Genomic DNA, 22,768 nt, shown 5'->3' with positions numbered 1-22,768 from the left:
TACACCTCACTTGCTGCGATGCGCTGTGTACGTGACACGTACACGGCATCTCCACACCTCATGGGACGCCCTGAGCAATCTCGGTGGCAGTGCGTGGCGATCACCGGAGAACCGCAGCCCCCACACGCAAGTTGCGACTCCGTGAGCCGTGAGGAGGAACTGTAAGTGCACGGGAAGAACACGCGAACGGGGCATTCTTTGACGTTAAGCCTGCCACAGGAGGTTCCCCTCAGGGGAGCAGTCAGCAAAGGCCACTGATGCATCGAAATAGTGGCATCAGACGGAAAGGCCGTCAAAGCTGGCTGCGATTTCATGAGCCAGTGCATAGGATTGCCTGGATGGCTGTTTCTTGCTCCGGACATACCTCGCTTGCCGGGGGTTTGGTGGCAGGCTCCATAGTGGTGGCAGCTATGGGACATGTCCTCAAAGCATACCACTCGCCCACCAACATCGGACCCTGTAAATCTATGGAGCTGTGCAGCTTTTGGACCCCCGACTGGCATAGGCAGCAATGATACAGTCCATAAAGCGGCTCGAGACCTTCTCCCCCATGCCTCTGCTTCTTTTGCGTCGAACAAAATCATCACACATCTCCACAACACATCAAACACTGCCTCCACCCACCTCACGAAGACCTCCCAGTACCAGCCGCCTGTTACTGTATGTGGCAAACCCTGGAATCCCTCGCTCCCTTCTCCTCATTCCAATATTTTCCATTCATACCATTTCTCATCCCAGCGTGTCAAAATGTCGCACCCCAGGCAGAGCAAGTGGCTACCCCAGGGTTGTTTACGTTTAGTACCAATAAATGGGCCGGTGCCAAATGTTGGGACACGATCAAGGTTTGAAATACCTGACACTGGGCATTTAAAGTGTCGTGCATATGACCTGCAGCACAATTTTGCATTCTCAAAATTTCGTATGCCACAAGCTGTATACCTGTAGCATAGGCAGCGCACTTACATGAAAGCCCCTGCTTCGACTGTTGTCTTACCAAACTAAGCTTGTCGGCACATGCAAGCCTAACTGAGGTGATCGAACAGATCCCCCCCAAAGCCTTCCGAGGACTGCTCTAATGTTAGGCATCTGTTGGAAGTTATGCTCCTCCACTTGGGCCATAAAGTGATAACTGTACCGAACTGTTCAGGGGCGGTATTCTCGAGTTTTGTCCCTTTTGCGTCCCTTTCAAAAGTGTCCCTTTTGGCGAGCCCTGACTGGCTAAAAGCAAACAACCGGAAGTGACGTAACGCAAACGCGGCAAACCTACTGCCAACGCTTATTGCTTAACCGGAAGTATGTCACAATGAAAGGGACTCAAAAGGGACGTTTTCAAAAGGGACAGTTACAAGAATACCGCCCCAGCTCTATTCATGAATTATAAATGTTTGTAAAAGCAGATATTAAGCTGTCCTGTGATTTGATGACACTGCACTGTCAGCGCAGAAAATTTTGAGCTTAAATTTCTGTCAATTTATGAGGTTTTGTTCCACTGCACTGGAACGTCTGTTGCTCACGAAATTTTGACACTATAAATACTCCCTTTGCAGTGGTTAGTTGGACATGAACCAAACTAACAGTGCAACAAAAAGAACTTCACTCAAAGGGACACTCGCTAGAATGGCTTGGAATCAACTAGCTTACCAGATTGGTGTCCGTTAGGTGTAGGATTCGCTCTGAAACTTTCGGCCTATTTACGTGAAATTTTAACAATACAAGGCATACGAAAAAGCCACTTGTCTCAGAACAAGTACGCAGTGCTAACTTTAGCAGATTGCAAGCATGTCTAATACCCCTGCTACCCCGTTAAACTTTGGTGTTTGAAATGGGTGTTCGAAATGGTTCCTTGCCACTGGTGCCACCAAAGTTTAATGAGCTGTAAAATTATTTCCAAGCGATGCATCAAAAAACTGCTTTGATTATTGCATTCACCAGGGTTCACAGCATTGGAAAATATAAAGATTACAGTTTTATGACCAGCACTGTTTCGACCATTGTTTGACCAAAAATGGCCAATTATCTCAATTATCTTGAGGTAACTAATTGACCGACTGGAAAAATAATGGCATATTTGAAATCAGTAGGAAAAAAGCAGCGACTGACAAGTTTCAGAGAGTTACCTAAAAATTAAAACAAGTTATTTTAAGACCCTTAAGTCTCTCTTACGTCAATAAATTATTTAAATAACGATGAACGGAGACACAAGTTGTTTCCCTTTAGCTTTTTATTACAAGAAAAACAGAATGTTCAGGGGTCGTCACACGCGTCACAAGCACCTCTCAGTCACGCGCGCAGCTTTTCGTCACACGACGCACACGCTCAAAACGGCACACTCCGAGTCAGACTCCGCACATCGACTCGACACACGGGTGAGAGACACGCACTTCAAAAGCACACATCTAACCAAAAAAAAAAAAAAAAAAAAAAAAAGATGTGGGGTCCACTTTCGTTCTCCTTCAGTGCTTGGAAAAAGGTATAAAACTCCCCCCTTCTATAAAGTCGTTATCCTTAATTTACTGTTCTCAATTTGTAACATGTCTAACTAACAGAAACGGTCACCTCGCCGGCTGGTAAAAAAAAAAATTAAAATGCTAGTTCGTCGAAAATATTTACAAAACGCTTCCTGAAACGAGGGGGCCGCGACCACTGTTTCGTAGACGATGCGGAAGTCCGCAAGCTTGCAGCATAATTGTGCGAAAGGGAGCGATAAAGTTGGATAAGATGCTTCCGTTAGGGTAAGCAAACTAACTAAGACCGACCTGTTATTAACCCAGACGCTGTAGTTAGCAGGAACCTGCTGTGCGATGAAAGGTAACACGACTGTAAGGAAGTCTGCACGCTACCGCATTGTCGACTCCAAAGCGTGTCTTTGCAGTCAAATGTTCAGTCTCAAAGTGCGAAGAAGCATGGTCAGAGGGAGATCCAAAAGCAGTCGTTGCAGAAATGTCTGAGCAGAAAAGATAAGGTGACCAGCACAAGATAAGAAGAGTCCAGCTCAGCTTTTTGCCCCCTTTCCCAACAGAGATGGCAAAGAAAGTGCGGCAATCAGCTTTACGCAGATTACAAGCTCCGGTTAAAACAATGTAGAAAATGCACACCAGCTACCCACCAGCTGAAGTTGTAGATGTGACACGCTAAGTGCAAGGATGTCACGCAATACACTCAAGCGATAGTAGTATTGCTCTGCTGTGCGTACATGGGTTTCCCCCCAAAACAACAAAAGCGTACAAGTGTATAATCAGGAAAAATATCACCCAGGAAAGTTGGCTACGAGAGCAGGCAGTCTTTTCTTTCTCTTTTGTTCAAATTTTCAATGGCGCCGCAAACTAAACGTAACAAAGTAAGGAAATGGTACCGTTTGTGAACTGAACACACACTCCAAGAAGTTGTCGAATTGAAGCTACAGTTGGTTCAGAGCCCCCGAATGCACGATTCGTTTTAAACTACACCAACCGACAAACCAGGTCCTCCCACTGAAAAAAAACAAACTTGCACATTATTACCATTATTCAAAAACTTTTAGAATGTGAGGGTTGACATGCATAATCAAGGCATGGAAAAGATGCCTAAAATCACCAGTTTCCAACAGCTGTTCGTTGCCATCAGTAAACGAATCTTTAACACTTGTGTAGCCAGTTCAAAAAAAAAACCTGATGTTTAGTTTGCAAAACTAGCCCAAAAGCAAACCTCGCCCCCAACTGAATGTCTAAGCGCAAGCATTTCCAAGAGTCATCCACATCAAGTTCCACCTTTCCTCACACGAACATTTCCCAAGCGTCACTCGCACGCGAAAAAGGAGCGCTCCCAGTAAAAGTACGCATCAATACTCAGCAAAAAGCTTGAGTCCCTAGACAATTAAATTAGAAATAATTTTAATAATAATAATATTCATAAACTGGTCACTTTAATGCCACATTCCTAACCGCAGGTTCGGCATCTACAAACCGCCAGTTTCTCCCTCAAAAACTGTACACAGCAGTCGTCTCGCAGAAACGTCCCTCGCGGAAGAAGCCGACGCGAGCCAACGGGACAGCCGACGAGGTGCCGGCTAAAGCCATCATTAAGAGGCGGCGTCTTCGGCCTGGCTGTAGGTGGCCTTGCGGACTTCGTCGATGGCCTTGCACCAGGTCAGGGCGTAGCCTTCGGGGTCCTCTAGGTAGTAGGTTCGGTTGGGCTGCAAAGATGGACAGCGTAGTCGTCCTTTACTGGCTACTACCGAGCTACCAGGACACTTCTCTCCCTTCACACAAACACAGCCAGTCTTCAAGAGACGCTCAGTGAGAAAGCGCAAAGCGGCTCCAAGTTGTTTCCGGCTCCAACCCCAGCCCTGCACAATACAATGCGGCACAATGTGACCCCAAAACGAGATGCCGTTTCCTCGCGGGTACCGTATTTACACGATTGTAGACCGACTGTTTTTGTTAACACGAAACTGTTTTGTTCCCGGATACACGAAGATTTCGCCGGCGTCCTATCCGTCACAGAAGTGACGCCTGTACAACGAAGTGAGCGGCCTGTAAAGGGTGCGCCCCTGCACATAGGGTCTTCTTGCGGGGAAGCAACCTTTGGTACTAAAGAGTACGTTATGCCTAGGGTTGTTCGTTTCCGGGTTTTATATTTTAACATGGAAGTGTTTCATGCCGCAATACCCCACGATTTCACTGATGTCATATCCGTCACGGAAATGATGCCAGTACACCTTTGTCGAAGCGACTCGCCAGCATGACGCCGCTCGCCAAGCACACCCACAAGACAGACGCCGACCCGCAAATCATGCTCAGCTGAAGATTTCACTGCACATTTCACTTTATTATTTGACTGATTCCTATCTATGACAGAGGAATCAACCACAGTTTTTTTTTATTTATTTGACAATCCAATGTTCGGGGGTCGACTTAGAATCGAAATCGAACTGTGTACCCCTGGTAACGGCAAGAGAAATGAGGAATCAGGAGTGCTACGTGGTGGGGACAGCTTTGCACCCTTGCTGCCATGGTTATAGTCGAAGCGTAGCATATTAATTTACCATTGCACACATTCTGGCGTCAATAAAAGTGATGCCAACTTTAAAAGTTGGCGTTCCCGCTCTGTGCCCTTTGTCCAGCGTACCTAGAGCGGCTAACCTCCCACCATCGCGTTCGGAAGTGTACTGAACAATGTGATATAATTGTGGCTACGTTAGTGCCGTACATTGGATCAAGGGATTCAGTAATACTCATTTTGTTTATTAGAGACGAACATAACGCTTCCGTCAGCCACCACATTGTTTGTTTTGATATCGCGCGGCAGTGGCCCCTGTCAATTGCTTCGATGGTTGTCATGATCTCACAGTCAATGTGTTTTTCCCGCTCAACCCACAGCACATGGTTATTCCGCGTGCTTATACAAAAGCTTTTCTTTTTTAAGATCTACTGCGCGCACCCCGATTGCACAGCTCTTGTGGGAGCATCGATCATTGATAAAAGAGCCGCCGTATGGGGGTTACTGGTGGTTGGCGGAAGAGCTTCTCTTTAGGATACGATTTTCTAGGCGGCACTCGCATTTTTTTTTTCTTTTTTGAGAGACGCAGTTTTGGGAGGGTGAACCTACATTCAAGTCGACCTACAATCGTGTAAATACGGTACAAGCTCGGCAGTTCCTGTGCACACCCAATGCCATCTACTGCTTTGCTTGGAACACTCCTATATTTTTTTAAAATCAACTGCTAAAGGAGCTCTCCTCTACTGCCTCAGTAGGCTCGCAGTAGAATGGTGGGTTTTGGAACGAACACCCCCAGTTCGAGCCCCGGCAATAGCAATACTTTTTCCGGAATCGTGATTTTTTTTATTGCAAAATGTTCTCTTATTTCGATTCTACACCTTCTTTTCGTAAATAAAAGTGGTTTGTTGTCTTTTAGGTCGGTTTAGAGGTGCAGCATCGCACATAAACCCTTTTCACATTTTGCATCGCACAAGAGGCACCGGGCTTGTACCTATGTTGAAACAGAATATCGCGTCCCCAAAGCAAGGAGGTGGTGACCAGAAATACTTTGTGCTCCCAGTAACTGTGGCCCCCTACGCACATAAGGCTTGGAAATTAACATGGAATCCTTCAAAATGTTGAATATTCGAGTATTTAAATATTCTCCACCACACAAATGTTTTCATCTTTCACATTATTGTAGACTACTCCCCTTACTTCCTACAAGTGGAGATGCCCCATTCACCACAACACAACAACTTGGACATAAATTTGATGCCAGTGAAAACAATTCATTGACCACTGGCTTTAGTTATTCATCACCAGCCACACCGGTGTTAGCTTCCCTAGAAGCTTCCCTACTGTTTAGGGATATCGAAGATGGCACCCCTGATTACTAACCAGGGAATCAAAAAGGCCCAGCATGGGTGCTGCAAGTTGTATGACATGAAACTCAACGAGGGAATTCTGGATCAAGACTCAGAGAGACATTCCTTCTTTCCTCCTTTCCCTCAACTTGGTACATGTACGTAGAGTGCAGGCATGGCTGCACCGATCATGTAAGCCCCGATGCAGCATGTGACTTCTCCCATAACACTTCTACCTGCTGCAGCAGACAGACTGCAAGCCACAGAAATTTCTTTTGTGGACCAGCTCAGTCACTTATCCCATATCAAGGGCACATAAGAAAACAGAGAAGTAGAGAAGTAAAAAAAACTTAAGCCGTTCCACTCAACGTGAAAGCTGTCAGAAGTGCAGAGCAGTGATTCGCCATAATGGGCTGTGGCACCGTTATCCGCTCACTGCTACCACCCATCACGCTCCTCGCCTACCGGTCTCACTCCCGACTTCATGAATTGAACGGCGGTTTGTCCAATGCAATGCAAATTTCCCGCCATCGCAGTGCTCGCGCGCACGTGTTGGCGCCTTGCTGCGCAGTTTGGAATACATCGCTATTGGCGGCCACCTTTTTTGCTTACTACTGTAAGAACCAGCCCAACGGGCGTTCCTAACTAAATGGACGTGGGGGCTGCCAGCTATATCCACAGCTTGTTGCCTCAAATGTACCTTCACTTTTCTTTGCGCTACGCAACGGCGAGATGTGTGACAAGCGCCAGCAGTTCAGAAATCTCAAATGGTTATGACTATGCAAACTGCTTGTTTTTCAAAGCATCTGTTTCGGTTTGTTACGCCATAATACCATGGGGCTCTACTTGCGTCCGTTATCTCGTTGCACTACCTGATTCCGGCAGTCGCTAGACATTGTGACAGCAACGAGCTACGAGGACAAGGCAAGTGCCTAAAGTGCTCTGCACTTCAATTAAAAAAAAAAAAAAAAAAAAAAAAAAAAAAAGGGGGGCCGTGTATCTCCTCACTTTGTTGCAAACGTCACCGAAAGACTATAGCTGTCTGCTGCCTTTGCCACGTAAGTGTCTCCCTTCTCTTTCCTGCTCACCTCTAATGCTCTTCCCAAGATAAACACTTGCTCAAGCCTATTCAAATTTACCTCCTTCCACGGCTCCACGTGCCATCTACTGGAACCTTTCATTACTATTGTTGTTTGACTCTTTGGAATGCCACCAGAAGGGCTAGTGTCGTTGGTGACAACTTTTTGTATTTTTCTGAGCATCATATTTTTTCATTTAATCAAGCATTCATATATTTTTAGGGGCAAAGTCCCTTGGGGGCTCGGGCTGTTTGCGTCTAATGTTGTCGTCGTAACCATCGTCTCATGCAGTTACGGTACTAAAACACCGGAAACTTGTTTAAGTCTCGCGCTAGAACGTCATGCGTACTAAACAAACATCGGGGCACTTTTTTACGCCTCACACTAGAACGCTTTGTAACGCAGACTAAAAAACACCGAGACACTTGTTTACACCTCGCGCTAGAACGCTTCATGCTTCAAAGACACGGGACTTACAGCATAGCTGTACACCTCTACCCCCCAACGGTTTCATCTCCGTTGGCTTCAAAGACACGGGACTTACAGCATAGCTGTACACCTCTACCCCCCAACGGTTTCATCTCCGTTGGCAAAAACACCAAGGCGCCAAGAATACGCGTATACACTGCATGGTTCGCCCCTCCCCCAGTTTCACATTAGTAGAGATTGGCCGAGATTTTTCATAAAGAAACACTGCAAATACCGCTAGTGTACTGATGTTTTGCCTCAGATATGAGCAATGTTTTCTTTTTGCTCAACAATGTTCACAAGTATGAACACTGCCAGCAGATTTAGAAGAATAGAAATGGCTTAGCCTGTATAAAGAGTCTCATTCAAGGATTCTTTCAACTTTTGGCCAGGCGGCTGAATCAAGGAATAGACGGAGAGACAGACAGACCAAAATTTCCATGTTCGGGTAGTCCAAGAAAGGCCATCATCTTCAAAAACCCTTTGTGGCCTCCTCGGCAATGTGGCTACAGAATTCGGTGTTGCTGCTAGGATCAGCAGCATTTGTCACAACAATCTCTTAAGCACAACTAATCCCTCCTCTTGGACAACGTAGTGAGTTGGGAGAGGAGAAAGATCCCACGGGGCCTTTTGAGAAGTCGAATTGGAACTTGGGTAGGTACAGACGCAGCCCGCGAATCGCTAATGAATAAACTTAAGAATGCTGCGAGTATCGAAGAGCGAGAAAAAGAAACACAGTTGAGCTTTGTTTAAGAAAGTCGTCGACTGCACGAAATGCAAGTGAGCAAGCAGGGAAATGGGCCTGCTAACCATTAAGTCGGCTTTCACTATACCTGGGATGCAAATTGCAGCAATTCTTGATCAATCCCCAGTGCATGCCATGCATGCATATACAGGCATGGGCTTGGGGCAGGAGACTATCTGCCTAGCAAGGCGAGACACCAGCCAATACTCCCTCCCCAGTTGCTTTGTGTCACTTCTTGGGTATGCAAGGCAGGGGTTTGGAGCAGCAACAGAACTTTTTTGGGGAGCTGCTGTTTCAGCTGCGGCAAAATCTACAAGCCACGATGAATTTTATAGCATCAGCACTACTACCATTCTGTTGCAAAAGCCCACCGGTGTTATGTGGTGAGGGGCAGTGGGTAAGTGAGGAGGGTGGGTGAACAAATGGGTTTTGTCAACCCAAATATACACAAACCCAACCCCATTATGGAATGATCACCTGTATTTTTCTTCTTTCTCCAGGATAGTTTTAACTGAACACCTTTCCAGGTATCATCATCATTTTTTCTTAATTTGGGCAAAAAAAATTAGGTTCTAAACATGTGTTACAAACTAGGGTTTTATTTTCACAGACAAGAAAACACTGTTTACAAGCAGTATAAATGTTCAGGGTTCACACAGGCAACACACTGAAACTGGCTCCAGCACAGAATGCTACAACAAATAACCACTTTGAATTGCAGTCGTGAAGAATATGAGTGGAGCATTGGCTGTGGGCTGGTACGCGCAGCCTAGTAATAGTTGTTACGGTTATAATCACATTATGGTAGCCATCTTTAACCATTCACGCATTAAACTCAGCGCCAAGCATGTTTTCACTGACCGCCACTGAGGTGGACAAGTTTGCACTCGACCAATAACCCACAACAGCGACAACTTCTGTTTTGATTAGGAGTCACTGCAAAGCTCTGTTTCTAGCCTCCTCCTCTTATTCTGCCACAAAAACTTCGCCTCAGGCTCAAGCTCCACCTAGTGATTGTAAATTTTTCGGTTAATGGCAAATATTTAGAGGGCAAGTCATGCATAAACCCAATCTCATAAGGGTTGTTTGGGGGAGGGGGGGTAGGGTGGAATATCAGAGAACATTGGGTTTTGCTAGAAAAAGACAAGCGGCCGCAAAAAGTTTGTATAGAAAATCTCCTTACTTAGTAAAGATTAGGGGCACAGCACTCGTGATTGCATCTTGGAAACAGTGGGTCCTAGGTCTGATCTCTGTAACTTACACACTGGTAAAGCTACTATTTCACTTTTTACCACCTTCATCATCAGCTCAGGTCCAAGGCCTCTACTGCAGACTTCCCACCGCTGCCATCCTGTCCTTCCCCAGCCCATTCCTTGCCCCAAAATTTTCCCCCCATTGAGTTATTGTCTTTCCCCTAGTCCCACCTCTTGGTAACCATTTCGTTACTGGGATATTCTACCCGTAGATGCTCCTCTCCGACCCCCCTTACCTCTCCTTGCTTGAGCTACGCTGCTTTTTGCCCGAGATCTGCCCTCACCGTGCCCATGCAAATTCAAAACCAGACTGGGGGGCCATGCCCAAAACCCGACAGAACGGATGAGGAGAGAAAAGGAAGGAAGGGGATGCAGACGCACAAGGCCCCTCACCGTGTGCACGAAGAAGGTCTTGAAGTTCTTGGGCTCGGGCCTGAGCTCGGGGGACCAGGGGATCTCGCCCTTGAGCACCATGGCCTGCGGGTCCACGTAGTACAGGTGCGGGCCTGTCGTCAGCAGCAGCATCCTCCGCCGCGCAAACAAGCCCTGCGCATTGTTAACAAGTGGCACAAGGAAGGGAGTTTGAACTTCTCGCCATACTGAGGTTGGGTTCACGACATTGCAATCCCCTGCTATCCACAGAGTTCGGTACCACTATACGAATAGTACAGTTAAACCTCGATGTAACAAACTTCAATGTAACGAAACCCTCGCTGTAATGAACCACGGAAGATTTTGTAACTTCAAGTATATGCACACCATGTATTTTCACCCTCTGTGTAACGTAGTCCCGTTTGCCGAAATTTCAATGCAACGAAGTTTCATGGAAGACTAGGCATGAAATTTTGGTTGTAGAAGTAGATTTTGGGAGACACAGAAGCCGAGACGGGGTCCCAATAAAACGCGAACGGCGACACGGGCCGCTCAATGCCGCGGCTGCTGCGAGCCACGGAGTACGTGAGCGAGCTCCTTGCCTACAAACTGCGTATGGCGGCGGCGCCGCCGCCACATGCCACTTCGCCCTTTGTTCAAGTTCGCTCGTTCTTGTTGCATTCCATCGCTCCAGGAAGTGCACGATAAAGCATTTGTGGGTCTTTACGAGCCTTGCGCATGCGTTTTTTTCACGCGTGCATCCGCCACTGCACGCCGGCGGTGGCTTCTGCCTCGCCATAAAGAGACTCGTGCCACGTGCGGCAGTGGGAGGAGCCTGACCACTTTCGCCAATGGGGGTGTGCGCACCCTATGGCGGGAGCTTCGACGCGCTCAAGGATGCCGGCTGGCCGCGCCGAAGAGGATTAGGCCTAGCACTGTGGATGATATTTGATGGGCGCTTTCGTAAGCGTTTTACAGTGATGTTTTATAGTGAAAATTTTGTCCACGCTATCAGCTTTTTTCTCACATGCCCCTTGTGTTGTGTTTCAGCGAGTGGTTAGAAGCAGTCGCTGGAGCTACCCACATCGCTCGGGTGGTCTCCGCAGCCGCATCGGTGCGCCTGTGGCTTGCGGGGCGCGTTTTTGCATGGAGAAAACGCTCCATGCGGTTCATGCTTATGCCCACGTAGACAACTCAGCCCCGACAGAAACAGAAACAGTGCGCAAGCCGTGTATGCCCGCCACATTTTCGTTTGCAGGAACCACCGCATGAAGCGGTTATAACCATGAATTTCAATGTAACGAAGTGAATTACAAATTTTACCGACTTCATTACATCGAGGTTTAACTGTACTAGAGGAAGAAAAACACAGTTGTCATAGTGCCGTGTTGTCATGGACATTGAGTTTCACACAGGTTCAACACATACTAGAGGGAAATCTGGCTCTAGTTTCTAGGCAAGCCGCGCTTCGGCGAGCGTGCCGTCACGAACTGGGTGGGGACGTTCCACCGCTACTTGGCACCACTTATCAACAAGCTCAAAAGTTTCCTGTGGTTGCCTGCAAAAACACAATATTATAGTAAAAAATTACTGAAAGTTGTTTTACTGATAGAAAAGTGGAGCTCCGAAAGACTTATTCGTCAGGGATTTTAGATGCATGATGCACTTTGAACAAGAAAAAAAAAAAAAGAATTTTTTGTTGACTCTGGCCTCAGGAGCGAAAAGAAGCCATGCGGCAAGCCACGCTAAGTAGGAGAAGAACACTGCTAGGTGCTTGAGGATTGAGTATTCTGGGCCAGCACTAAGAATACAATCATCTGTGTGTTAACTGGACGTTAGCATTCAAGTGATACCATAAAATGGAACTAGAGGCCCCACTGCAATTGCCCGTCATGTTTCTTGGTGGTGGCTTTCGCTGCCAACCGTCAATTGCAGAGACGCGATTCTGTGACATCACGCAGAAATCGGCAGAAAGTGATTGGGGAGTTGCCACTGCTTCATCTGTTTCCATTACTACTTCGACTATTATTTTGAAATTCTCAATAAAATTGGTATAATTGTTACTGGGACAGGGGAGTCTTTCTAATGAACTAAACTCGAATTTTGCCTTCATGGCCGCTTTAAGGGGGGACGTGGCTCTTAAAACTATATCTTTTGATTTCTATGTAAACTCTGTGAAACTTGCCATTCTCGCTGCTTTTTTTCCACTGGTCTCAAATATGCCATTATTTTTTGATTCAGGCAATTAGTTCCCAAAATAATTAGAGATAACTAGTGATCTTTGGCGGAACAATGGACAAAACAGTGTTAGTCATTAAACTGTAATCTTTATATTTTCCAATGCTATGAACCCTGGTGAGTGCAATAATCGAAGCAGTTTTTTGATGCATCGCCTGGAACAAATTTTACAGCTCATTAAATTAAACTTTGGTGATTGAAACGGGCATTCAAAATGGTTCGCACTGGTGCCACCAAAGTTTAAAGAGCTGTAAAATTAGTTTCGAGCGGTGAACCGAACAACCAGTTCCCTGATTGTATTCACCAGGTTTCATAATTTTGAGAAATATAAAGAATACAGTTCTAACACTGTTTCGTATACTGTTCCTCCAAAAATGACTAATTATCTTGGGAACTAATTGACCAACTGAAATAACAGTGGCATATTTGAAACCAGCGGAAAAAAAAAAAGCAGCAAGACTGGCAAGTTTCACAGAGTTTACTTATAAATTAAAAGAAGCTGTTCACGCCCTCAAGACCAGCAACGACTGGTGGACACGGCCCGCTGGGCAGCCAAGGACCAAGGCTTCCTGGACTAAGGAGGCCTCCCACAACGGAACTAATACAGCTGAATAAATGTTTATTCCTCCTCCTCCTGTTTTAAGGGCAGTGTTCCCCCTACAAACCTCTAAAGGCCAGTCAGTGATCTCCGCCGCACAGGCAGAGAGGGACACCCGAGACAGGCAGCCACTCGCCTTGCGCTTGTCGACCAGCCCCTGCTTGAGGATGAGGTTCCCCTGGACGAACTTGTGGTACGGGTTGGAGTCAGCCTGCTTGTGCAGCCGCCGGCTGTGCTCCTCGGGCCCAAAGTCCAGGATGTGCAGCTGCGTCCGCGAGATGCGCTGCTGTGTTCGTTGTGGTTGTGGTGGTTGCTGCTGAGGCTGCTGCTGCTGCTGCTGCTGTTGCTGTTGCGGGGGCGCCAGGGTCACCGGAGTCGCGGGGCCGTCGTCGTCTTGAAACGCAAGCCCCAGGAGACGCGTCATCTGCTTGTCGTCGAGGCCCGGCTCCAAGTCGTCGGGAACCTGTGCGCAGGAGAAAAATACTTCATTTCAAGAACAATTTCCAAAATGTGTGAGTTAATGTGTGATAGTACACCGCTTTGCTATAAACTAAGCTCCTTTGAAGTCGCCAACACAAATGCATTGCTAGGAAAACATTTTTCCAGGGGCAGTAAAAGTCATCTGACCTCATAGTATGACGGGCCTAAGGCCTTTTACTACGTACCATCAAGAGCAAAAGCTTAAGGACAACGAAAGCAGCAATGTTGGGTTATTTCTCTGCCGCGCAGGAGCCTGGGGTATGATGTGTGGTAATCGTGCAATACTTTAGTAATTATACAACACCTCACATGCATAGCACAGTTTGTGGGCTGCTACCGGAAAAGAAAGAACCTAAAATTGCCATTTCTGTGGTTTGTAAACTTTTGCTCATGGTGTGCTTTCATTTAGCCTTCCTATGGAGTGCTAAATACTAAGAACCCTTCAAGTAGGCTTCACTACTAAGCAATGATGCACTGCTGGGGAGATATTTCTTCAGGGGACACGTAAACGGTCTTATGTCAAAACCCAAAGGCTTTAGGACCTTTCATTACTAGCATTCCTTGATGCAGCGAAAGTGTGACACATTGACACTACAGGCAGAACCTCACTGAGCCCGCAAAGAAATGCTTATGCATATTACAAAACGGCGTGTCACCTTACGAAGCAATCGTGAAAGGATTGCAGTAATCTGTGGTTCCAAACCATGTCTCCTTTGAACATCATAGAAAGAGTGAGAGCCAGTGCAGAAACTTGTGGTTCAAAATCTCCACGCTGGCTTGAACAGCGCGCAGCAAACTGAGACTGCAGTGCGATACATTTGGCTTTAGGATCTTGGGCTTGGTTTGACCATTTTCAAGCAACTGAAAGAGTGGGTCAACAATACTGTCTTTAGCTTGACCGGAAAAGAGCTCCTTCTACTCTGAACACTGCCGTCACTTGCGTGAGCTTTTATGAGACGAAGAATACCTCAACGGTAAGTTTTCGATACAAGGCTTCTTCCGTTTCTTTGCCTCTGCCAGAAAAGTATCCTTTGTGGCTAGAAACTGCGCCCAGCCTTGCATTCTGCCGCAAGACAAGGAAAATCGGAATTCTTATGGTAGGATATTAGATGGGACCTGACCCGATCAGAGTTGTGGGAGTCACTACACCCCTGAGTTCTGACGAAGACATCAATTTGTGACTACAGATCCCCACCCTCATCACAAAGCCTGCTTTTTGTGCCCTCTTATGCTATGCTCCCACCCAAGATGAAGCCAAGCTGTCAAGCATCATGATAGCCAGTGTTTCGCGCCACAACAAGCCCATCAGGTACTTTTTCCCAACTGTATAAGCAGCCTGTTTTCTGCAGCTCATCAACGGCCGCAGTGCAAGCCAGTTCCCTGTAACGCACCGACGGAAGTTTTATGTTTCCTCCCACCTCCTTGCTTCCTCCTCCCTTCTTTCTGCAAGTTGTTAAAGGGGCCACGCAGAGAAAACACAAGTTTGGTTCACCCAAAAGACTTCCTCGTTGGAATCACACTGGCACCACTTTTAACACAAGCTTCGCTCAAATAAGCTATATAATTAGGAAAAAAAGGAATGGCCATGCGACCCACTCGCTCATATCCTGCAACAGAACCTATGGCGTCATATGCCCAGCTGTACGATTGACTGAGGCTGGCAAACACACATGCAAATTAGGCAGGACTTATGAGCTTTCCAAACGAGCTGTTCGCGCTTAAATGTAATGCACATTCTTTTTATAGCAGTAAGAATGGTGGGGCAAACAATGGTAATGAAAGTATACGCAAACATAGAAGTACCGATGCGCACTGCTGTTGGTACTGGGCGCACTATGCTTGTTGTAGCTGCACAGGAGTCCGTTGCTTTGGAGTGGTCTTACACGACGCTGGCCGACTGGCGTAAGCGGCATTATCTTACGTGACCCTGCTTGTCGAGCAAACACCATGTTTCACGAAACAATTACTTTCTACCATAACAAAAACAAGCCAGGTGTAAATTCGGTCAAAAACAAAGCAATAGTGGTTTACAGTCTGTGGCCGAGTATAGTAGCGCCACCTGGGAGGACTGACGGTAAGCAAGGCTGCAGAACCTAATGACGCACACAAAGTTCGTTTGAATACCCGCCCTCATGACTTCATGGGAGACGTCATGAAAACACACGATTTATTTCTCAGTGAATACACCATCGTTTGCTACCGGACAAGCACTTTGGGCGCTACAAAACACAAAATCTTTCGAATAAAACTAACTTGTATTCTGTCTGCATGGCCCCTTTAAGTTCAGGAAGACGGCTTGCAGGTAAAAGCTGAGGTTCACAGAACACTCAGCGCGATTCTAAGCGGGTGTTTAGTTCCAAAACTTGTGAGTTCAAACCTGTGCACGAGTACCCAAGTGCCCTTCCCCCTTCCCACCAGCATGCTCCCCCTTCCCTGCCCACTCACGTGGTACTGTGACCGGAGCTCCTCGTTGCTGGAGGTGCCGGGGAGGAAGGGCAGCATCTTGGGGGGCTCCATGTCGGCCAGCCGCTCCCACCGGACCTCAGTGAAGAACTCGTGCTTCTTCAGCGCCGGGTAGCCACCCCGGCCTGCAGCACCCAGCCGCTGGGTCGGGTCGATCACCTGCACAGGGCAGGAGGAGGGCAAGGGGGGAAGCCACAACAGCCTTCGTCATCCTCCACTCCCACACCTCCGAGTCCTTCGAGGCATGCTCTTGCACGGCTCCCCACTTTCGCCACTGCACAACACTGCACTGTCACCCACCGTTCCCGAGTACCGTATTTTCGTGCATATAACCCGCACCAATAATGCGAAAACTTAAGGGGTGAAGTATAGACTATATGCGAGCTATTTCCTTTGGTGCAGCTTCACCGCAATGTTCATTGGGCCGTGATGCCCCTACAGCAGTAATAGCGACTGAGCCACTGTTATCCCATTGACAGTGCTTATTTTGCACACACATCTCAACAATATATTAACCTGAAAAAATGTATGCAGCAAGTCATCTAGTTACGAAGTCAGCTAGGAAAGTTCTGTTGCATAAAAAGATGTGTAATGTTGCTTGAGCAGTAGATTTGGTCCACCCTCTTATGTATAAAATATGCGGGCAATAGGCGGGGATATATTTTTTTTCTTCGTCGACGGAAAGTGGGGGTGCAGGTTATATGCAGGGGCAGGTTATACGCGCAAAAATACGGTAATTAGAATGTATAACAAGACAGCAGAAATTTACCTGCCCCAAATTCTGCTTCAACGTGTGGTATGAACCACAAAAATCTCGTGACCGAATTTTGAACTCCACAAACGCGCAGTTTTTTTATTAAAACCGTTCGAAAACACGCCACTTGAGCAGACGTAGCGCCTAGCGGAGTGTCGCCACAACTTGTCGCCACTGCGGCGAACTTCCGGATGTGACGTGCCAGACAGGACTCCCGTGCGGCCGCCGCCTCTCCTCAGTAGCCCTCTTACGCGCGGCTTCACGCGAGTGAGCAGTGTAATTCGTGCCTCTTGCATGAATAATTGCTTTCATGTGTTTCTGTAATGCGAGAAGCTGAAGAAGTTCTGGGTTGCCTAAACGTAAACGTAAAATTCGAAGAGTGCCGGGGCCGGTCTATGAGAGGCAATACACGTCGGCGAGTGAATACAGCAGCTGCACAACAGCCGATTTCGTGCTCGCTACGGTGGCAGCAGGCTCTCGGCCGACTCGACGAGCGCGCCAGTTGCGGGTACGGCCTGCGCAAGGCGATACGCTGTGGGCACTGCTGGTCGGCGCACCGGCAGGCGAACGAGTACGGCGGCTGTGTGGCGCACTGCAAGATCGCGGCCGGGCGGCTCCACGAACGGCCGACGCGAGACGATACACTGTTTTCGCGGCTGGTCGGGGCACGAATGGGTGCAGGAGCTGTGTGGCGCACTGTAAACTCGCGGTAGGGCGTCTCTACGAGTGCGCAATACACAGAACGGTTGATGCGAGACAATGACGCTGTTGTCGCGGGCGGTCGGGGCATGAACGAGTACGGCAGATAGCTGTGCGGTCCACTGCACGATCGCGGCTGGTCAACTCTTCGGAGCGCGAGTGGCGCAAGTACGGCCGACGCGAGGCGATACGCTGTTGTCACTGTTATCGCGCCGGTCGGGGCGGGAAAAAGTACAGAATGAGGCACAGGTTCAGTTTAAACAACTTAGTCAAAAAACAAATAAGTACTAACCGCTGCTGGCAACATTTCCCTCACCAGTAAGAAAAAATTATAAAGAAGGGGGGCATATTTGGTAGCATTCAGCCTCGGGAAAGGTCACTGTTGCACTACGCCGGCGAAGACAGTGCAGTGCTTTCGTCGCTGCATGTCATCATTATCTAAAGATTTGGCGCGGGCACCCTGCTAACAGGAATAAAGGTGTCCGTGTAAACAAAAATAATAAAATTCTGGATTTGAACTTCGATAACACGCTGAAACTGAACACTTACATGCTAGCCCGCATGTTTAGATGCTTTCCTCCCGCGGTAACTTTTTTTTCCTTTTCTCTCACAAACACAGGATGATTCGATTGGCACAAGGCATATTGACTGTGCCGGCGCCCATCTAGCACACCACACTGCTCTTTGTGTACCCATTTCCTAGCTCCAAGCTTCTCCAGGACGCCTCGCGATGCCTGTGTTTTCGCTTTACCGGACGACTACAGGCGCGTCTCAGCAGCTCACAGCGAAGCAATAATGGTTGCACGAACTTCCCAACCCCTCTTCGTGAATGTTTTAAATGTTTGAAGACACGGACGACCCGAAACGCATCAAATGCGCGCCGTCTTCTCACAGGCAGGCGTGGGAAAATCCGCAGGCTGTGCCGGCTCGATTCCTGAGTGTAACGTCATTTCCGTCCGTCTGTAATGGCCGCCCTTTTTTGCCAGTTTCGGTTTGAAAAGAGCGTTTTTTGATCTTCGTTTACGATGCAGCGACGCATATTTGGGCCTCCAAATTTTGCAGGTAGCAACTTTTAGGGCAATACTACCGGAAAATAGTGCATTTAAGGAACCGAAAATTTCGTTGCAGTTGGCCTTTAAAGGAGCCATGAAGACAAAATACAAGTTGTGTTTATTAGAAAGACTGCTTAGTCCCGATAACAATGATACCAATATCATTGCAATCTTCGAACAAATAACGGAGATATTAAAGAAAACGTGTGAAGCAGTCGCGACCCCCTAGCCAATTTCCCGCAACTTTTCTATGACGTCACGGAACCTTGTTTGTGCGATTGGCGGCCGCCTAACTGACCTGTCGCGACGACACATGTCTGGACGTCTGTAATGGGGCCTCTAGTTTCATTTGACCGCATCACTTGAATGCTAACGTGCCGTTAACGCACTGAAAATCATGTTTTATTGTTGGCCCGTATGACGTCATTCTTGCTCATAACACGTCACTGTGGCGCGCAATTTGAAAGTTTTTAAATACTTCTTGCTTTTTTTCGTTAAAAAAAACATCTTTTGTGGCTGTAATGGAGCTGAGTGAGATACTGAATCCTAGTTCTTTCAAATTAAACGAAGTTGTATTTTCTCTTCATGGCTCCTTTAAGAGGGGTACTGACAGCAAAGTTCGATCCATAAAAACTAATACGGTTAGCTTCACACAGATGCTAGTCTGCCTCCCCACAAGTACAGGGCCAAACATTTCTTGGAACCAATTTAAAATCAACACCATTCCCCCGGCTTTTGAGATGCCAAGAAATGTCGACTCAGCCACTCTGCCATCAAACAAGAAGCATCCAGCCGGTTAAACCTCAGCTGGAAATGAAACACACAAGCCTGCACAAGGCAAAAATAACAACGCAACATAAACATTTTCGAGGGGCTTGTGGCGTCTTTTGTCCTCCCCTTCTGCCCAACTGGCCCCAGCTCTGGACAGTTCCAGGCCTGCTGAACGCGGCACCAGGAAACGAGGGCTACGGACGGTCACCAAAGGTGGCCTTGGATGCTTTTGAAGCAGACAAGGTCTTGCTTGAACAGAAAAACATCCCGGGTCATCTCCACTAACGTGAAGCATGCAGTGCATAAATGTATTCTTGGCGCCTTGGCGTTTTTGCCCACGGAGACGAAACAGTTGGGGGGCAGAGGTAAACAGTTTTGTTGTACATGTCTCCTGTCTCTCCTGAAGCATGAAGCGTTCTAGAGCGAGGCATAAGAAAACGAGTGTCCTGGTGTTTTAGTACCGTGACTACATGAGACGAGATATGACGACGACGACGACAACAGGAGATGCCAAAAGCCCAGCCCAAAAATGTGACACACACTAGGCACCCCACCCGCACGTGCTCCCAAACTCTAGCAGGCAAAACAAAAACTGATTCCATGCATTCACTCTAATTCACCACTAATTAGCAGCCTGCTGGCTGTGCCTAATTTGCGTGTTATAGTGAATAGGCTATCAGGGACTCATAAGTGAAAAAAGAAAAAAAGAGAAACAAAAATTTGGTGTCACTACTCCTTTGGTTGGTTAAACAATGTGGGAAGGTTTCAGCTGCTAATACCAAAGGTCCCAACTTTATGCCTCTCAACTGGTATGCCCCATTCACAACAGCTAACTCTTTTAGGGGCGAAGCCCCTTAGGGGCTGGGGCTATTGGCGTCTCCTATCGTCGTCGTCGTAATCGTCGTCTCATGTAGTCACAGTGCTAAAGCACCGGGAAACTCGTTTAAGCCTCATGCTGGAGCGCTTCGTAACGTGTACTAAAAAAAACACCAGGCCACTTGTTTACGGCCTGCGCTAGAGAAGTTCGCGATTCAAAGTCAAGAGACTTTTACAGCAAAGCTGTATACCTCACCCCTCCAACGGTTTCATCTCCGTGGGCAAAAACGCCGAGGCGCCAAGAATACACCTTATACACTACATGCTTCTCCCCTCCCCAGGTTTCACGTTAGTGCAGATGGCCCGGGATTTTTTGTCTCACACTGACAACACACTTCCTTTCCCGCTAAACAAGACTCGGAAATTAGTGCCATAGCGGCAGACATTTACTGCCTAACACGCAACGAATAACAGTCCATCAGTGGTGCTTACCAAGAGATTCTCGACAAGGTCCCGGACAACGGAGTTGAAGCCATCGGGGAACTCATACTTCAACTTTAGAATCTTCTGGAACGTTAGGTACTCATTCCTGCACAGAAAACACAAACAGGGACCAACATGACTTCTTTGCATGAATCCAGCAGCGTTTGTTTCTAAGCAAGGCAGAGCTATTACTAATCACAAGACACGGCTTGGGAAGGCAGTGAACACTGGAATCAATAACACGCGGGGAAACTTTTTTTCACCGAGTGTGCCACTATTGTACCCTTCTTGAACACACAGGCTAGTGCAAAGCCCGCCGTGCAGAACTCAATCAAATACCGTATTTACTCGAATCTAACGCGCACCTTTTTTTCGGAAAGGTAGGTCCCAAAATCACATGTGCGTTACGATCGAGTATGACTGAAAACTGCGGTGCCGTATCGTCAGCGACGTTTCAAAATGGCTGCTTGACTACTGAACGCGTCGCCAGCGCTTCGCAGTCGGCGCATGTTTGCCTTAATTGTCTGCGTGGTCTTTTTTGCGTTCCTCTGTTCTTTCCGCCATGGAATTTCCCACTGCGAAGACACGTAGGGTTCACTACAATGCTGCGTTCAAGAAGAAAGTAATCTTGTGCGTGGAAAGCGATGAAAATCGGGCCAGTGTCACGTGCGTTCAGTGTTCCGGAGACTTGCGTGCCGGATTGGTGCAAGCAGAAAGAGAAAATTTTCTCAAGCAAGGCGAGACGGAAAGGGTCTGGCGGACCAAAGATAGGGCAATATCCCTGAATAGAGGACCCGCTGGCAAAGTATGTGCAGCAGCAGTGAGCGGCTCAGAGCCCACAACGACGGCGCTGCCCCGAACCGTCGTCGCGGTGACTGTCTTGCTGGCAAAAACCGGCACGTTTCATTCCGTGCCACCTTTGGAATGAACCTTGCTTATTCCAAGTGAGAAAAAGTTGAATTTTTGTATTAAATAATGAAAGTCTAGTGTGCGTTACAATCGAGGACATAGCATTTTTTTCTTCTTCAAACCGCGAAAAACGGATGCGCGTTACAATGGAGGGCATGTTAGATTCAAGTAAATACGGTATGTCAATCGATGTGTGATTCACCTAAAGGGGACATAAAAAGAAAATACAGCCTTGTTTAATTTGAAAGCTCTAGTCTTCGATAACCCACTGCTGCTGGATACCCACTGCTGCTGGACACTCTGCTGCTGGATACCAAAGGGTCTCCTGATTAGCTCTGCCGAGGGCACGTAGCCTGAATAACTTCCGCGTCAAAGCCCTGCCCACCTGTGTCTGACTCCACAAAATTTTCAATGTGACACCATCTGGAAGTTTGTTATGTGACACCACCTGGGAGTTTATCTGCTGTTATTGCAGTGTGAGCTAGTTATCTGCTGATAAAAGTACAGCAGACGGCACAGCCTATTCAAATCCCCCACTGTGTTCGCATTTGAATTACTGGACGTTTTCCCCCGCTGAAGCACACAGTGTCGACAAGAGCTCAGCACCGGTTCAAATAAGCCAAAAGTTCGAATCAACCGTGTTCAAATCAACAAGTTTCGACAGTAATTACACAACACTTTTTAAAACATGCTTCAGGGCCCTTTTAAAGGCATCAATACTTACTCTCACAGTTACACTTCAACCGTGACCAGGCAAAACAAGCATACAACACTGCTTTGCACAGTAGGGACGTGGTCTCGCTAGTCGCGTTCACACAACGATAGCAAACAATGCTAATCAGTCGCTTGGCTTCAAATATCACACGATAATGAGAGGGGAGATGTGAAAAGCACTCACGAAGCTCGGAATGGCGGGAGTCCAGAGATCATCTGGTAAATGATGCACCCGAGGGCCCACAAGTCAGTGCTGCGAAGAAAAAAAGAAAAGGAGGAAACAACAATTTTGGGATACCGCACACAGTGCACACTATGCAAGTTCAGCTGCAGCCATACACACACAGACGATATCGGCACAGTAAAAAGCGTAACCAGGTTTTCAAGCATTAACAATTTCTTACTACCACCTGTTCACACTAATTACACTAAGAAAACCACTTGTTTTAAATCTGTTAAATTTTGGAATAATTTTCCTATAGCTGTCAAATCACCCCTTTCCATTGGTTGCTTAAAAAAAAACGTTTGAGAATTTCTTTTGCTGTAATTAA

General features: G+C 47.3%; 1 protein-coding gene across 1 annotated transcript in view; it reads right to left on the bottom strand.

Annotated features, from left to right (window-relative positions):
- Positions 1-2,203: 2,203 nt before the first annotated feature.
- The window catches only part of Pdk1 (Phosphoinositide-dependent kinase 1), a 40,986-nt gene continuing 20,421 nt past the window's right edge, over positions 2,204-22,768 (bottom strand). The window contains exons 8-13 of the mRNA XM_077670789.1: positions 22,402-22,470; positions 20,604-20,700; positions 16,002-16,178; positions 13,213-13,539; positions 10,262-10,414; positions 2,204-4,171 (exon numbers count right to left, since the gene is read on the bottom strand). Coding sequence (XP_077526915.1) covers positions 4,058-4,171; positions 10,262-10,414; positions 13,213-13,539; positions 16,002-16,178; positions 20,604-20,700; positions 22,402-22,470 — 937 coding nt within the window. The 3' untranslated portion in view covers positions 2,204-4,057. The remainder of the gene's footprint in view (positions 4,172-10,261; positions 10,415-13,212; positions 13,540-16,001; positions 16,179-20,603; positions 20,701-22,401; positions 22,471-22,768) is intronic.

The sequence above is a fragment of the Haemaphysalis longicornis genome, unplaced genomic scaffold, assembly GCF_048455015.1.
Source record: "Haemaphysalis longicornis isolate Haplotype H1 unplaced genomic scaffold, Haemaphysalis longicornis Haplotype H1 scaffold_5, whole genome shotgun sequence".
Classification (NCBI taxonomy): Eukaryota; Metazoa; Arthropoda; class Arachnida; order Ixodida; family Ixodidae; genus Haemaphysalis; species Haemaphysalis longicornis.
Note: the sequence above shows the minus strand (reverse complement) of the source record. Positions and strands in the feature narration are given on the sequence as shown.